The 17,500-nt window shown below is 36.3% G+C and overlaps 5 protein-coding genes across 5 annotated transcripts in view; 3 read left to right on the forward strand and 2 right to left on the reverse strand.

Annotated features, from left to right (window-relative positions):
* The window catches only part of MONOS_7227 (uncharacterized protein), a gene marked incomplete at its 5' end in the record, with an annotated part of 6,339 nt that extends 5,775 nt beyond the window's left edge, over window positions 1-564 (reverse strand). The window contains 2 exons of the mRNA XM_067877541.1: window positions 1-200; window positions 279-564. The exon at window positions 1-200 is cut by the window's left edge and continues 5,775 nt beyond it. Coding sequence (XP_067734752.1) covers window positions 1-200; window positions 279-564 — 486 coding nt within the window. The remainder of the gene's footprint in view (window positions 201-278) is intronic.
* A 710-nt stretch (window positions 565-1,274) lies between these two features.
* Window positions 1,275-2,317, forward strand: MONOS_7228 (putative cysteine-rich secretory family protein). Its single transcript, XM_067877542.1, has one exon. The coding sequence runs from the start codon at window positions 1,390-1,392 to the stop codon at window positions 2,101-2,103; it is 714 nt and encodes a 237-aa protein (XP_067734753.1). The 5' UTR covers window positions 1,275-1,389; the 3' UTR covers window positions 2,104-2,317.
* A 632-nt stretch (window positions 2,318-2,949) lies between these two features.
* On the forward strand, window positions 2,950-5,042 carry MONOS_7229 (putative polypyrimidine tract-binding protein; the record flags this gene model as incomplete). The annotated part of the gene is made up of 4 exons (XM_067877543.1): window positions 2,950-3,042; window positions 3,096-3,244; window positions 3,324-4,181; window positions 4,329-5,042. The coding sequence occupies 4 exons, from the start codon at window positions 2,950-2,952 to the stop codon at window positions 4,945-4,947; spliced, it is 1,719 nt and encodes a 572-aa protein (XP_067734754.1). The 3' UTR covers window positions 4,948-5,042.
* An 8-nt stretch (window positions 5,043-5,050) lies between these two features.
* On the reverse strand, window positions 5,051-7,458 carry MONOS_7230 (uncharacterized protein). Its single transcript, XM_067877545.1, has 2 exons — window positions 5,605-7,458; window positions 5,051-5,459 (listed from the first exon to the last, which is right to left on the reverse strand). The coding sequence occupies exons 1-2, from the start codon at window positions 7,402-7,404 to the stop codon at window positions 5,436-5,438; spliced, it is 1,824 nt and encodes a 607-aa protein (XP_067734755.1). The 5' UTR covers window positions 7,405-7,458; the 3' UTR covers window positions 5,051-5,435.
* Window positions 7,459-7,547: 89 nt separating this feature from the next.
* On the forward strand, window positions 7,548-14,294 carry MONOS_7231 (uncharacterized protein). Its single transcript, XM_067877546.1, has 2 exons — window positions 7,548-7,615; window positions 7,696-14,294. Exons 1-2 carry the CDS (start codon window positions 7,600-7,602, stop codon window positions 13,779-13,781), a joined length of 6,102 nt encoding a protein of 2,033 aa, XP_067734756.1. The 5' UTR covers window positions 7,548-7,599; the 3' UTR covers window positions 13,782-14,294.
* Window positions 14,295-17,500: the final 3,206 nt, after the last annotated feature.

Raw genomic sequence — 17,500 nt, forward strand, 5'->3', positions numbered from 1 at the left:
ATGCTCGTCAAAATGACTTGTGCAATCACACGACGGTGTTGGACGTGAAATTGCTAAAGGAGAAGAGGATAAATGCGGAATATCATGATTATCTGACTGAAGAATCCGATTTTTGTCTGGTGAGCAAGACGCTTTTCTTGCTGCAAACGGCGAGACAACAGAAATATCCTGGAAAATAGGAGATGATGGAGAAATCAATTCTGGTGTTTGGCATACGGATGAGGATACAGAATTTTGAACTGAAGAGTTTGCGTGCTTTGAAAAATGAAAATCCAAACTTTCTCCTCTTTCATTGCCCTCGAGTTCCTCGAGTTCAAATTTTCTTGCATTACTTTCATTGCTCAATCCCAGTTGCGTGCACGTATTTTGAATCGTCCTTGTTGGCGAATAAATCAATGGAGGTGATGAAAGAACGCATCCCTTTCGTTTCTCTTGTAAACGACGCTGAATTATCTTTGAATATTCTCTATCTTCATCAGACAGTTCTTCGTCTTGCTCTAATGCTGCAATGATCAATTCACCAAACGAAGGCTTTCTTTCATCAATTTGAGTTTCTTGTTTCATCTGACTTTTTTTTATTTGATTTTCTATAAAAATGATGAGAAAATTAGATTTGTAGGTTTAATTCGAAAAACAAGCGTAAATTAAAATGTAAATTAAAAAAATATTCAAAAGCATAAGGATTACCTTCTGATGTCATAGATGAAAGCAATTTATGCACTTGATATAAAAGATTTACAATCTTCAGATTTCAAATATGCGCAAATAAATCTGTGATAAAATATTTAATTGCGATAGTACAAATGAAAGTTTTATGAATTATTCGTCATTAACAGCAGAAAAATAATTGTTTATAAAAAATCAATAAAGATATTTGGCAATGTAAAACAAAATTTCAAAAAAATTGCTTCAAGTGTTGCGAAACATTCACAAATAAAAATATGAGTTTTTGTAAAAGCATCAGCATACGTTCTAAAGTAAAAAATAAAACAACTTGTTTTTGCGACAAAAAAAGGTATAACGGTTTATCTTGATCGGCTTCATTTTTCAAATCTAATTTTTTCGATTTCAATATTCAAATTTGTATTTCATGTTTATATTTTTTATAAAAAAGCTGAAGCCGGAATGAATTCCCATAAGTGATTTTTGTTGATTATTAAATAATCAAAATTCACATAAAAAATGAATTTATCGATCCAGTTGCTATGGATTTTTTTTCTTTGATATCATTTTGCATCCTTTGAAATTTGTTATCATTTCATAACGTTTTATCCATTATAAGTATTCATTCATAATAACATTTATTTGTATTCAAAAAGCAATACATTAAATCTTGATTATAATAAATTAAAAGAACTTTTAAAATTTTTGGCATGTTGTTTATAGAAAATGTCCCGCAAAACAACTCAAACGCTCGCTGAAATCCGAAAACAAAATCTAATTGCAAGAGGTTTGTTAAGTGAAGATGAAATGAAAATGCGCAGCCAAAGAGCGCTTCATATAAGTAAACAATCACACGAAGAAGCAGAAAAATTGAAAAGTTCAATTTCCATTGCGAAAAAGAAAGATGATGCTCGATCAGCTTTGAGGGCAAGATGGCTTCGCGAAAGAAAAGTGACTGGGACAATTCGTACTATAAGCACAATATCTACAGGAAAAGATGATGAGGGAGATAAATTTCTTCAGGAGGCATCCAAGGTTTCTCCAGGTGTTTTTTCTTTTTCGGAAAAAATTGGACGAGAAGCACTCAGACTTACAAACGAATTTAGAGCTAAAAACCGTTTACCCCCATGTGTTTGGAGCAAAGAAATTCATGAAATTTCGAAAAAGCACAGTCAACAGATGGCAAATCACGAAAAAGGATTTGATCACAGCGGATTTGAAAAACGAATTCATTCGCTTCCTTTTTCAACACAAAACAGCGGAGAAAATATATTTCGTACAAACATGGAAGAAGGATTGGCTGAACAAGCAGTTAGCGGATGGATATCATCTCCTGGTCACAGACGTAATCTTCTTGGAAAATACACTTTATGTGGAATTGGTACTGTTGAAGATAGAGATGGAATGTTTTTTATCACTCAAATATTTGCGACAAGATGAGCATTAATTTTTCGAAATGTTGTTTTTCTGGATAATTCCTGGAGATTGATTTTCAATTATTGGAAAATGTGCTGTGCAAAAAATTGACTAAAATATGTTTGTGTTTGCATGCTTTTCATTTCAACTTTCATTTAATAAAAATGAATTGTTGTTTCATTCTTTGTTTTGAAAATAACAACAACAAAAGGAAAAAAAGTGTCGAATTTAGTACAAATTGATTGTGAATATTTTCTAAATAATCGAAATAAAATGCAATCTCATTTTTATTACTATGAGCTTTACAAATGTCAATAAAATTTTATAGAAAAGTTACTGTTCAAAGTTTCACAAAAGCATATTGTTCAAAAATACGAATGTGTGAAATTTTCAAAAACCATTTGTAAACAAACAAAAAATATGTCAACCCTCAAAGCCAGTTCAAAATGCAATGACAATAGTTGTCAAATAAAATGAATAAAGCAAAAATCATTATTTCTTCACAACAAGAATAATGACAATCAAATCGAATGGGACGAAGAATAAACAAACGTCAATACTCCAAAATAATTGCGAAAAGAAGTCCCTAAAACGTATAAATCAAAACAGTTCAGAAGCCAACTCAGTTAAAACGTTCAAAAAAGAATTTTTACAAATCCATAAAATTTGAAGAATTAAATAATTATGGAATGAAAATTCATTGAGTTGAACGTTTACAAATTGGGTTTGGATCAGCATCATTTTTTGTTATTTCTTGTCGTTTCAATACTTTTTTGTATTTAAGGTATTTTATTATAATTTCATTCAGAAATTATTGAATGTTGATTTGGTGATTTTTATAAGTTTTTGTTTGTTTGAATTTTTCTCATCATGAATTCTCTTCCTCTTGGCACTCAAAAGTCGGCGGATCAAAATCCAAGTAAAGTGGTCCACTTCCGTAATGTTTCAGAATATACAACTCCTGTTTGGAATTTTTTGTTTCTATTATTTCGTTAAAGTTCTATTTCATTTTATAGGAAGATCTATTTTCTTTGGCTCGACCTTTTGGAAATGTAACTAACTCTCTTCTTATTCGAACAAAAAAGCAAGCAATGATTCAATTTGAAACAGTGGATCAAGCATCGTCTTTTATCAGAGCATTTCCGACAACTGGATATAACCTTCGGTTTGATCATTGTTATTTTATAAGCGTGCAGTTTTTAAATTTTCACTGTTTAACTTTTATTCAAACCAACTTTATTCAGTGGAACTAAAATTTATGCACAGTATTCTTCTCATCAAGAATTGATGACTGACTCGCCCCAACCTGCGCCTCAATCTTTTTCTGGTTCTTCTATTACTCCAATTTCACCAATTTTGCATGTAACCATTCGCAACTTGGTTTATTTGGTGAATGTGGATGTTCTTAATGCTATATTCTCTCCATTCGAGCAAGGAGGTTCAAAAACTGTTCAAAAGATAATTATCTTCCAAAAGGGAGGTGATCTCCAAGCACTGGTTCAATTCAGCAGTGTTGATGCAGCAGCAAGAGCGAAAATGAATCTCGATGGCAAAAATATCTACACTGGCTGCAACACTTTGTTCATTGCATTCAGCAATCGCGACAACTTGGAAGTGAAAGAAAACTCACAGATGGCGTGGGATTACACAAACCCTTCTATTCCCATGAAGGCCAACTCAACACCAGCTGCTTCGCCTTCGTTGCTTATGCCGGCGCACGGGATGAAGATGGGAGGAATGGATATGGGGATGGGTATGGGCATGGGAATGGGAATGGGGATGGGGATGGGGATGGGTATGAGGCCTGGGATGGGCATGGGATCAGGGATGGGGTATGGAGGAGTATTGCCTATGATGCGAGCAGGGATGAACCCAGGTGCAGCGGCTGGAGGGCACATGGGCGGTGTGGGGATGCCTGGGATGTACGGGGCGATGGGCGGGATGGGAGGCATGGGAGGGATGGGGATGATGGGGCCGATGGGTGGAATGGGTGTTGGGATGCAACCGCAGCCCCACAGCACTGGATGTGTGCTTCTGGTGAATGGATTCCCCGAAGACAAAGTCGGCTGCACTGAGTTGCTTAATCTTTTCAGTAACTACGGGTATGTGATGTTAGTTTTGTTATTGAAATTACATAATATATTTTGTATATAATGATCTTTTATATAACAATTATATATGCTTTGACTGATGTTTCAATTATTTCAACCAAATTTTTTTTTGTAATAATCTATTCCATCAACAAACAGATATGTTGTGCGTATCAAAATCCTGCATGCGCACCGCAACATGGCTCTTATCCAGTTTGCTGATGGAGCACAGGCAGCACAAGCATTGAACTTCTTGAAAGGAGCAAAAGTGTTTGGCTCGTCCATTGATGTCAACATCTCCCGCTATCCATCAGTGTCGCCTGCACAAGCATATCCATCGAACTCTCAGGATCAGTCATCATCCTCCTCTTCCTCCTCCTCCTCATCATCGTCATCATCAGGTGCAGGCAGTGCATCAGACTCAAAGCGCAGTGAGTCAAAGACAGTTGACTATGAGAACACCACCCTCAACCGGATGTCGCGTGCTCGCTCGCTCAGCGCCACGCTCAGCGGGAAAGTCGGTGCGCCGCCGTCGGCTGTACTGCATGTGGCGAACCTGTCTGCGTCGACGACTGAAGAAGGGGTGGCGCGCTATCTGTCGGAGTATGCGCCGCTGCAGGCAGTGAAGATGATCACCACGGTACCTGGGAAAAGCATGTGCCTGGTGAAGTACCGGACTGTGGAAGACGCCATCAACACACTCTGTCTGAAGCACAACACGCAGCTCGACGGGAACACCATCAAGCTTTCATTCACCAAAAGCATCATTTCACCGTAGAATAGTCTCTTTTTTTAATTGCACGACACACTACCACAAGTAATTGCCGAACAATGAAAATAAAAAAATATATATATAATAGCTGTTGACTTTAATTGAGTTTGGCTGTTTGTTTGTTCGTTTGCTTGTTTTGATAATTTAAAGGAAAATTCAATAATGAGTTTCCCGCATTACAATTTTCATAAAAAAAATTGTTTTCAAAAAAGATCAGAAAGAATTATCAAAATTGCAAAATATGTTTACACTTTCTTTATAAGAACAGTTAAACAAAAAATGTGTTGAAGTTTATAAAAAAACATAACTCAGAAAGGATAAAAATTTCGGGTATTTATAAAAATTGTTCAGATTTCATAAGAGTAGGTTGATAATGAAAGTGATGAATGATGTAGCATTCACATTCAAAACAGAATCACAAAACTGTGGTCAAGCCACAGCAACACTTAAATGGAAGTTGTTTGAAGGAAAGAAAAATTAACAGAAAAAAATTTTCAGGTTTTGATGTGGTTCAGTTTCTAATATACCGGGAAAATATATCAACACAAAAATATTCAGCAAATTTGCATTGAGCGGTGATTATAAAATAATTTGAAAGAAAAAAAGAAAAGAAAATTGAATAAGCAATGTCATAGAATAACAATAATAACAACAATTGCAAACCCTGCACTCCCAAATGAGCCTATCTCTTCTCTTCAGCGTCGGGATCTCATAATCCGGCACAGCGCTTCTCGGCCTCCCTTTCATCTTCTGCTGCTGCTCCACCGTCTGCACCGGTCTGAATGGCCTGACAGCACTTTCCGGCCTTCTGCAGAGGACAAACTGGGCCGGCCTTGTCTTCGTCGCCTTCGACATCGCAAACGGCTTCTTCTTCCAGTCCTGGCAGTGGGCGTGGAACAAGGCGACTGGATCGACACGTGGCACAGGCGCAGACACATCCACCTCGCGAATGAGACCCGATGATGAAGGGCGGAGCCAGGGGGGAGGAGGTGCGGGAGGACAGGTGCGGGAGAGCTCATGTCTGTCTCTGGTATTTCTGGTGTTTTTGGTGTTTCTGGTGGATGAAGAACGTGAATATACAGATGCTTCCGAAGAGCGCAAGGAGCTGGCGGTTGTGCGCGACAAGAGAGAATCTCTGTTCCTTCTTCCTCCTCTTCCTCTTCTTCTCTGTGAAGAATAAGCATCATCATCATCATCACGAGCACCATGTCTCAACCGATATTTTCCTGATTTTGTGCTGTAGCCAAACTCAGACTGAGATGAATCATTATCATTGTCATTGTCATCTTCTTCTTCTGTGTTTGACTCACACTCATCGAATTCATCATCAGAAGTTTCGTCATATCCTCTCTTGCGCCTTGTTGTTCCTGTCTCAGATGAACTTTCATCTTCATCTTCGGATTCAGATACAGAAGATACTGTATTCCTTCGCCTTCTTCTGTTGTTTCCTCTATTTTGATTTGTTGAAGGCTGAGGCTTTCGTTTCTTTTGTGTCAATCTCCTCCTGTGCTCTTCCACCCTTTTCTTTCGAAGCTCTTCAAGCTCTCTGCTTCTGTTTTCCGCTTCTTCTCGTTCTTTCCTTCGTCTTCTCAGTTCAGCTATACGTTTTCTTCGTTCGATTCTCTTTCTCGATCTTTTTGCAGGATCTCTTCTCTGTCGAAGCATTGCTCCTTTGCTGTTCTTTGACCTTCCTTCGTAATAATTATCGCTTTCATCGTCACTTTGACTTTTATCAAATGTTAAGGTATCATGTTGTTTCTCTTTCACTTTCTCTCGTTGATCAGTGGATTCTTTCTCTCTGAATCGCTTTTCTCGAAGAGCATCAGTTTGCGGGGGAACGAGTTTTGCTTCGTGGATTATAATATTGTCATACCCTTCTTTCTGTGAAGGATTTTCAGAGATAAAGGGAAATCTCATTTCTTTTCGATCAAAAGATTTCACGAGAACTGTTGGACTAATACTAGCAAAAGTATCAAATGAAGTTTGAGGTGAAATATAAAATGTTGGTAAGGTTGAATAATCTTTTGCTCTCTCTTCATCTTTTGGAAAATTGGAACTATCTTCTTTAAAATCGTTTTCAGAATTTGATGAACGTTGTTCATTTTGTTTTAATGGCTCGTCAATGGGTTTAAAATTTTCGTGTTCGCGTAATGGTGAAGTATGAGAAACATGGGGAGGTGATAAAAATGAAGATTGTTGCAAAACATCTAATGATGTTGCACTTTTATGTTCAATGCTTTTGGTTGATGAAAGAGATGGAGAAAATTCTGGATGAGGTGGTGGATTGTAAAATGATGAAGGGGCTGGTGGTAAATCAAGAATTGATGCACTTCGAGTTGATGAATGATTTGAAGCCATAGAGTGGGATAAAGAAGGACTTTGGAAATATTGCCCTTGATTGTATGAAAGTGAAAATTCTGGTAAATCGTTCGACGCATAACCAATCGAGCGCTGTAATGTCATTTAGGTTCACAAAAATTTTTCTAAAAAAAGAAAACTTAAAGAAAAATCATAATTATGGTTAACATTTGAAATTTGATATGAATGCTGCAGCGCAATAAATATGTGAATATTTTTCAGTTTGATATATAATGAAAATATATCCCTTTATTTTATATTTAGTTTTTTGAATCCTATTTTTTTTATTATTTGTTGTTCATGAGTTTGCATAAAGGTTTGAGATATTTGAATAAATTAAAAGAAATGTGATTTTTATGATATTATTTAAATTTCAACAATGAACTTGTTTTGCAGGAGAAAAAATTAATCCTTTATCATTTGACGATGAAAATGATGTATCTGAAGTACCTGCATTTCCATTTGCATTTGACTCAGAAGAGCATTCAAGTGATGCAAAACTTGAATCGACTTATAAGCGTTTAGGAAAGTTATACAATACTCATTTCGAACATTTAAGTACTAGAGTTCCAGCGATTTATGGACAGCTTTGCATGGAAGACCCATATCCTTTAGAACCTGTGAGCTCTGTTTATCATGTAGATAGTCATCATGAAGATATAAGACAGTTATTTGATTTGTTTGAAAGTGGTTCTGAGTGGAATGAAGCAATCTCATCACGGTACACAGAAGAACTTGGAAGGCAATCAGATATATTACATGAACTAACAGATATTGTTCAAAAAATGCGAGCTGAGGACATTAAACGGAAACGTCTTGAAAACCAAAGAGCTGCAAAAAATGGAAAAGATAGAAAAGTCCAATTTTCTCACACTTCCACAAAGTTTAATGACAAATGGAATGCAACAGATGATCCAAACAGCTTGCGACATCAAATTGGCCATCCATTTACGAGAAATGATGATCATCATTTTCCAAAGGCATCACAACTTGAGTATTCATCATCAATTGACAGATCCTTAACAACAGGTTCAAGTAAAGGCAAAGTTGAAAAAAAGCAAGTTAGAATGCTCGGAGCTTTGGATTTGCTTCTCGACAAAGAACGAGAGCGAAAGAAAGCTGCCATGAAAGAAAGAAAGAAAATGGTCCGAACAAGTCAACAAAGCGAATCAATGAAGCCGAATGGCAAAAGCAGAACTTCAAAGAGAAAGTTTCAAAAATTTAAAGAACAAGGGGAAGAAGAATCGCAAGTTAGTAGTGAGATGGGAGAAGAGGATGAAGATGAAGAAGAGAGCGAAGATGAAGGTAAAGAAGAAGAGGAAGATGAAGACGAAGAGGAAGGAGAAGGCGAAGAAGAAGAAGATAATAGTTCAAATGAAGGAGAAAAGAGAACTAAAAGCAATAAGAAAGAAAAAAGAAAGATTTCCAAAGAAGAACGGCTGAGAGCCAAAAAAGCAGAGAAAGAGCGAATGAAAGAGGACAAAGCAAGAGAAAGAGAAGTGAATGATGTTGGTGTATCGTCTGTGAGTCCGATGAGAAAGACGATGATGCGTGCGGCAGGAGCAGCCGATGGCGAGAAAGAAAGGCAAAGAGAAAGACAAAGAGAAGAGAAGAGGATGAGAAGAAGAGAAGGGGCAGACACAGATGGCTTTGTTGGCCTGAGCTGGAAAGGGAAAATGAGCGAAGACGGAGAAAGCGGAAGTGAGGGTGAAGAGGACGATGAAGATGTGGATAACAAGAATGTTTTATTTGGATTTTCAAAGAGACTTCAACAAAAGGAAAGCCAATCGCGAAATGTTTCGCTTCCGAAGGGGCCAACTCCAAATGCAAACAACAAGCAATTTTTAGCTACAACCACATCCTCTTCGTCTTCTTCTTCATTCTTGTCGCAGTCGAGTGCTGCTGGTGGATTCACTGCACCGCTCACGCAGACGATGCCCATTCGAACAAGACCAGCAACATCGAAGATGATGTATTCTGGTGAGCCTGCAACAACAGAAACAACAAGTTCTTCTTCTACTTCTAATTCAAATTCTCATTCTTTTTATTCTTCCTCACCGTCTCCTCCTGCAATAACCGGTATTCTTTCTTCTCCTTTGACTCCTTCTTCTTCTTCTTCTTCTTCTCATTCTCGTTCGCCTGGAAATGATTTTGCTGCTTCTTACACCACATCACCCAGAACAAGAATGCAACGCACAACAAACAGCTTTGCTGAGTCTGCGCGCAGAACAGAAAGACCAGCCAGCAACATTCCACATGGCAAAGATGGGAGCAATAGAAAATCTCTTTTTTCTTTCAATGAAGAAGATGAAGCTGATGATGGTGAAAATGAAAATGATGAGTATGAAAACGAAGTGTCAAGCAAAAGAAATCAACTCAACCCGACTTCTTTGTTTTCTGCTGATACTTATTCGTCTCCTCCGAGAAAGCAGCTGAAAGAGCCTGAGACTTTGGCAGAACGAGGAATCGGCCCTGAGGACATTGGCAGAAGAGTCAACAGAATCGAAATAGAAAGCATTAACACTCAAATTCCGTACTCAGCATTTCCTGTTTCATCATCTGAAGAGCTAAAACCGAAAAACAGCACAGCATTGCTGTCGAATCGCACAAATGCTTCTCCTTTTTCATCGGCAGAAACATTGATGTCTTCATCAGCTGCAAAGCCTGTATTAATTTCTCCGAATTCTCCGAAGTCTGCTGTTATTTCTCCGTCGGCTGCTTTGGCAGCAGCGCCGCGTCTGTCGACTGCACATCAGGAACAGAAGAGGAGGCTGCTTATAAACGAGGACAGTGTGCCGTTGGAGAAGGGAAAAGAGGAAGGAGGAATAGCAAATGAAGGAGAGGGAAGTGAAGGAGAAATTGAAGAGGTTGAAAACGATAGAGGAGAAAATGGTGATGTGGAAGAAAAAAATAAACAAATGTTTGAGAAAGATCAAAAAGTCGGGTTGGAAAACTTTGCAACGAGACCTAGAAATATTCCTCTTCAAATACCAAAACTGGAAATTGTTACAAATCAAGTGGAGGAAACAAAAAATTTGAATCAAAATATAAATTGGAGGCCGAACGAAAGAGATGGTAAAGAAAAATTTGTTGAAAATCATAAAGAAAGAAGAAGAGAAGAAGAAGAAAGAGAAGAAGTTAAAGGAGACAGAGAAGGGAGAAATGGAAAAGAAAAAGGCAAAGGCGAAGGCGAAGACAAAGACGAAAGTGAAGATGAATCATTTTCATCTTCTTCTGAAGACGAAATGGTTTCTATTTCAGCGTCGCACCGCAGCCATGCGTCTTTCCAGCGAAGCAACCGCTCTCAAAATGGAATGACTCCAACAGAAAACAATTCTGACAGAACATTCCTCTCAACAGGCCCAACAGCAGCAGCACATGCAACATTCACATCAACACCACTTTTGAATCATCCAGCCAAAAATCGAGTGAATGAAGACAGAAACACACCGCCTGAGTCTCAGTCTCAGCTGTCTGCTTCATCTATACACGCTTCAACTCCATCTCAGATGATTGTTCATACGCCTCTTCCTTCATCCTCTGGTTCTTCTTCTTCGACTTCTTCTTCTTTTTCTTCTTCTTCAAATTACTCATCAAATCCTTCTTCTTCTTCTATTTCTTCTCACTCTCCGTCTTCCCCATCTTCTTCTTCGTCATTATCTTCTTCTTCATTTCCTTCGTCGCATCCAACTTCTTCTATCTTCCCTCCAAAGTTCTTCTTGAATTCTGTTCCTTCTTTGTCACCATCATCTATTGCTCAAACACCTTCATCATCATCATCTTCTTCTTCTTCTTCTTCTTCTCATTCCATTTCAAATCCTTCTGCTTTCACTTCAACAGGCGAATTCTCAACAACTGGTGATTCTTCTTCCTCCTCCTCTTTTTCATCTTCAGCGTCTTCTACTTCCTCTTCTTCCTCTTCCTCTTCCTCTTCTTTTGATCCCACAAGCACATCAAGATCATCCCAATCACAGAGCTCAACAGCATCAACGCGTTCTTCTTCCTCATATTCTTCCAATTCTTCTTCCATTTCTGTTGGATCAGAAGGAGAACACCAAAAGAATCCCCATCATCATTCTAACCATCATCCTCACCATCACAATCACAATCACAATCACAATTCCAAACACAGCCAGAATCGCAGTCAAGACAGCGCCGAAGCCGAAAGCAGCAAATCTGACAGCCGCACAAGAAGATCCTCTGGCTCGTCTGACTTGACAATCACAGTTGAGCTGATTGACCCATCGAAGACAGCAAGCAAAGAGAACAGCACAAATGACAGAAGAAGTGACAGAAGAAGTGACAGAAGCAGTGATAGCAACAGTAATGGAAGCAATACAAGCACTTCTGGGACAACCCCATCGACTTCTCATTTCGCTCCGATTCTTCCTCAGTCGGTTCTTGCTTCGCTGCCTTCTGCTTCTTCCAATACAACTTCTTCTTCTTTTCCTCAGACATCTTCATCAACAGCAATAGGTCTGCCTGTTGCAGCAGCAACTCCGCTGGCAAATGAAAGATTGCTTCAACAAGAACGCCGTCCAGCAAATCCAATGTTTTCTGCATATCCTTCTTATCTGTCGACTTCTGGTGCACCAACATTTCTTGATTCACGTGTTACTGCTCAGCCTCAGAATATTACTTCTAATCCTTCTTCTTCCTCTTCTTCCTCTTCCTCTGCTTCATCGAATTTGCCGATTGGATTAATTGGGCAAAAATCTAATGAATCTCACATTACATCTCTTCGTTTTCAAGATGCATCAGTTAACAAACCTTCATCGTCATCGTCGTCAATATCATCCTCTTCCTCTTCCTCTTCTTCCTCCTCCTCAATGTTAGCAACTGTTGACTCTGCAAAGCGCTATGAATCGCCACGTGTTGTTGAGATGCTTCCGCCTTCGACATCTGCCCACAAACAACAAGACACACAAAGCGACTCTCAATCACATCGCCATCGTTCACATGGGAGCCGTAATGATCATCGTCATCATCATCATCATCATCACAGCCACCATCAAAAGGATGATAGTAGTGTGTCAGATGAAGCTGATGGTGATGATGATGAAAGAAGAAGCAAACGGAAGGAAAGAAGCCAACAGAAAGAAGAGAAGAGAAGAGAAAGAAGAGAAAGAAGAGAGAAATCGGGAGAAGGAAAAGGAAATGGCAGTGAATTCGATGAAAAGACATCTGTTTCATCTCATTCAACATACAGCACGTCTTATTCATCATTCTCTTCTTCTACTTCTTCAAATTCTTCTTCAGCTTTGTCCTCAAATAATTCTCGAAGAGAATCTTCTTTTGGATTTGGAAACACTTCCTCCTCATCAGCTTCTTCAGCATCAACCTCTTCCTCTTCATCTTCCTCCTCTTCTTTATCTTCCAGTTCTTTTCCATCTTCTTCCACTTCTTCTTCTTCTTCTTCTTCCGATCCTTTAACTTCATCCTCTTCTCCCTCAAATGTCTCATCTTATTCGTCTTCTTCGTCCAGTGAGTATTCTCTTCATCCATTTGCTGCTGGACTTTCAGCGCTTTCTCCTTCGGCCGTGCAGCCTTCTCCTCCTTTTGCGCTTTCATCGTCAAATGCTGCTGCTTTCCATTCATCTGGTGTTGCATCAAGCGCAATGAATGTGCCACATAAAACATTCGAATTTACTTCAGAAGCAAACATCAGGAGAATTACAAATGAGTTTTCGAAGAGTTCAGAAGAAGAGAAATATGAAGATGAAGAAGACGACAGTGAAGCAATGGCAGAGCGGAAGAGGACAATCAAAATGGAGATGAGGGAAAAAGAGCAGGCGATTGCCAACAGAAGGCAGAAAGAAGCAGAAAGAGAAGAGAGAGAGAGAATTAAGAGAGAGGCAGAGCAGAAAAGAGAGCAAGACAGACAAAGAAGAGCTCGAATGATGTCGGCTGTTGCATCAGACATGAATACGTTTTTGTCTTCTTCGCCTTCATCTTCCTCTTCGTCTTCGTATTCATCTTCCTCTTCATCTTTTCCTTCGAGTTCTCATCGTTCATCAATCCAACCTTCAACAAGCACTTTTTCATCTTCTTCGCCTTCTTCTTCATCATCGTCTTCTTCTTCTTCTTCGTTTACTTCGACTTCTTCTGCTTTCCCGTCTTTGCTTGAAGCTTCATCTTCGTCAACTCCGACGTTTTCTTCGTTTTCATCATTTTCTCATTCTCCTTCCTCTTCTTCTTCAACGTCATCATCATCATCATCTTCTTCTTCTTCTTCTTCTTTCGCTGACACTACATCAGCAAATAATTCTTCGACATTTTCAGATTCTTCGTCTTCTTCATCTTCTTCTAATTCGACATCAACTCCTTCCCTTCTCTCTGTTTCAACTCCTTCTTTGCTTGATTCTTCTTCGTCATCCATGTCTTCCTCCTCCTCCTCCTCGTTTTCTTCTCCTTCTTCTTCCTCCTCCTCGTTCTCTTCTTCAAGTGTTGATGTTCCTTCTGTCTCATCTTTTTCTAATTAAAAAGTCAAAATTCAGTTAGCAATATAAGCTTTTTCAAAGTTAAATTAATTGAATGGCTAATCTGTGTTGTCTGATTTTATTTTTAAAGTTTTTGAAATTACAAATATGAAATGCCGTTTGCATTCTCTGCAGGCTTCATAAGCCACAACACATTTCACAATTTTTCTTTGTCGTTTGTTTTATTAGAAAATGTATACAATGGATTATGAATTAATAAGTTAAATAAATAAATTAATTAATGAAATATCCAACATGCTTTGTTGTTGGAATACTGAAATTTTATTCACCATTCCCAAATCTGAAAAAACACATCAAAATTTTTGGTTGTGCGAAGAAAAATTTATCTTAAGTTTGTAACATCATATAAAATGTTGTTGATATCCACATTAGCATTCTGAATAAATAAAATATGCATATTTTAATAAGTTCCCTTTAAATGTTAAAAATTACACATCCAAATCATTAAGCTATAAAGATGGACGAGAATTTTTCGAGTTAAATCTTCCATTTATTTGTATTGACGAACTCATTTCTTAAAAATAGCTACAAAAACTTTTGTTGGTAAGTGCCCCAAGTGTGTGATAATTACTAAGATTAAAGTCTCTTTGCTCAAACAAATCAAACATTTCTGATGGTTAATGAATAAAGGCATTCCGTGGATAAGACTCGTATGGATCCCAGCCAATGGCTTCTATGAAAATTATTTTTGTACATATGTGAATTCGAAGAAAATTGTAATGATTTTTCAATCATTCACTTCGTCTGTCATTTTATATTGAATAACGAAAACATTTGTTAATTTTTTCTATGAAAAAAGCATATATGAAAACAAACATAAGCTAACATAATGCGCAAATGGTCAAACCTTTGAAAAATATGATGAATATATAAGTCCTTCCTGAATTCAGGATATACATAAATAAAAAAATAATATATATGTCCAATTATAATTCCCAAAAGCGGTTCAATCCACATTTTTTGTTTAATAAAGTACCAAAATAATTGAATCCAAGGAAGTATTTCCATTGGTAACTCGAATATCATCATTACTCTAACGCTGTGAGTCAGTGATTCTGGTAAACGAGAAGCAACATACATTGTTGCTTGTGAAAATGAAATGAAAAATGATGACATTCTGTATTTGTTAAAAATCATCCATCCAGTTAGCTGTATTGTGAGATTGCATTTTTAAATGAAAAAGATGACATCTGAAAAGGATGTGACTCATTTAATAAAAATAATACCTCTATGGATAAAATCACAAAACATATGAATTGATAAAAATGTTTTTTTCCGCGAGAAGAAAATGAGCGTTCTATTGACCCAAGCTGTTGAAATCTTTATAAAAAATCAATGAATTATTATTCAAGATTGATTAATAAAATATTGCTATTCAACTGTTTGACATACAAAAAAAAATATGTAAATAATAATCCAAAGTCAAATTTTCCATTCAAAAAAAATGGAGTTACGACTCTCCAAATTTCTCTCCGTTTTACAATTAGAAAAGGATTAAATAGAAAAGTCGAATTTTTGTTTGGAAATATTGTCAAAAGTATAGAAAAAGCAAGGCAAATAGCAATATATGCTAAAGTGAATGGTTGAATTTTCTGTAAAGATAATTGAATTCCCCTTTCATTCATAATAATCACTAAATAATATCTTTATTATGTTAATAATGGGGATCAAATGCAAAAAATGAGTGTTTTTATATTTACGTTAACAATAACAAATATTAAGTTTATCAATTATATTGAAAAAGAGTTTCGAAAGCAGATTTATCTTTATTCATTAATTTAGAAATTTGTGTCATTTTCAAAATATTTGAAACATTCATATTGTTCTGTTTTCAAATCCAATGACAATAAATATTGATTAATAATATTTTATTGTACACAATGACGTCAATTCAAATCGTTTGTGGAAAAAGAAAAAAGCATCGTCAACAAATTATAGTTGGGTGCAAAACCCGCACTTGTGCATAAACCCGCACACTTGACATTTTCTTTCGAAATGCTTTTCCACTTTTATATATGTGAAAGCCTTTGGCATTTTGATGCCACCTGTAACTTTTTTTGTCCAATTTTTAGTATTTCGAATGAAAAATTAAAAATAAAAAATTTTGATCAAAAGATCAAAAAACATCAAATATTTTTGTTTTTGATTTTTCATTCGAAATACTAAAAATTGGACAAAAAAAAGTAACAGGTGGCATCAAAATGCCAAACGCTTTCACATATATAAAAGTGGAAGTGCATTTCGAAAGAAAATGTCAAGTGTGCGGGTTTATGCACATACTATTACTATTTTTTTTAAATAATCGCTTCAAATGAAATTTTGGGCTTTTTGAATTTTGTTTCACTTTATGTATTCTATTATTTTTCTCTATTTTTATTATTTTTCTATATATGTGGGTGACTCTTTTTGATTACACATTTTTTCTGTCCTAATTTTCAAATCAACAATTTGTTGCAGATAATTGGAAATTAATCTTACAGATATTGCATAAAATACCGGACATCGCACAAAATACCGGACAAGATCGTTTTCTCAATAACCACTCAAAGAGAAAATCTGATAATATTCCTCCAAATATATCTAAACATAACTAACTCAATTGATAAACGAGTCTTTCAAAATAGCTTCATTTGTGCTCAGAGAAAATAACTTTTGAAATTTCGGGAAAACTCAAAATCTTATTTCTCTGGGATATCAATCATTAATTTTCTCTGAGCACAAATGAAGCTATTTTGAAAGACTCGTTTATCAATTGAGTTTGTATTGATGAGATGCATTTTGAGAAAAATTAACAGAATTTTTCTTTTTGCGGTTATTGAGAAAACGATCTTGTCCGGTATTTTTTTTTGCGATGTCCGGTATTTTATCCAATATCTGTATGTTTTTTCTAATAATCATAAATGAACTTACTCTGTCTTTTAATGACATTATGTATTTGAAAGACAATAAATTTAAATCTTGAAATACTTTTTTGAGAATTCTTTTGCAAATAACTGTGAATTGGAAAATTACACATACCCCGAAAAAATATGTGACTACAAAAATAATCGGAATAGGTCTAAATTGTACCAGTAGTGAATTTGACATTATTTTTATGAAATTTCGAAAAATAATTGATTATTAAAAATTTTTAACACTTAGTTTTCGAATATTTTTCAAAAATTTTTGCTTCAATAATTAGACAAAAATTATTTATCGTACACATATAATTATTTGTTTCTTTTTCATTTCTTTTTTTTTTTTTTTGAACATTTTGTAACTGTTAAATTGTTAACAACCATATTTATGTTCGTCAAAATTAAATTTCTAAATGTTTCATTGATTTATTTTTATCAACTTGCTTTTCATAAGTTGTGTTCATATTTTGTTCAAAGAATGATCCATGTTTGGTAATTAGTTGTTTTTAACAGAGAGCGAATCTGCGAGTTAAGAAAATAGATTTATAAGATGTGAATGAAGTGTATCAAATACAAGGAGAACAAATAATACAAACCCTGATGGGGTATTAAACTGAGGGGCTATCTGCATGTACAACAAAGGGAAATGGAGAACTATCTGTTTCACATTGTCTGTTTAATAACTATTTTGCATTCAGTCGTGGAGGTGGAATTATGTGCCTATCAATTAATTTTGTAAATATGGGTGATTATTTTTGAAATCATAACTTTTTTCGGAGTGTTGATTCTGCAAATGTTTTATCC

The sequence above is a fragment of the Monocercomonoides exilis genome (assembly GCF_001643675.1).
Source record: "Monocercomonoides exilis strain PA203 chromosome Unknown scaffold4-2303458, whole genome shotgun sequence".
In the NCBI taxonomy this organism is placed as follows: Eukaryota; Preaxostyla; order Oxymonadida; family Polymastigidae; genus Monocercomonoides; species Monocercomonoides exilis.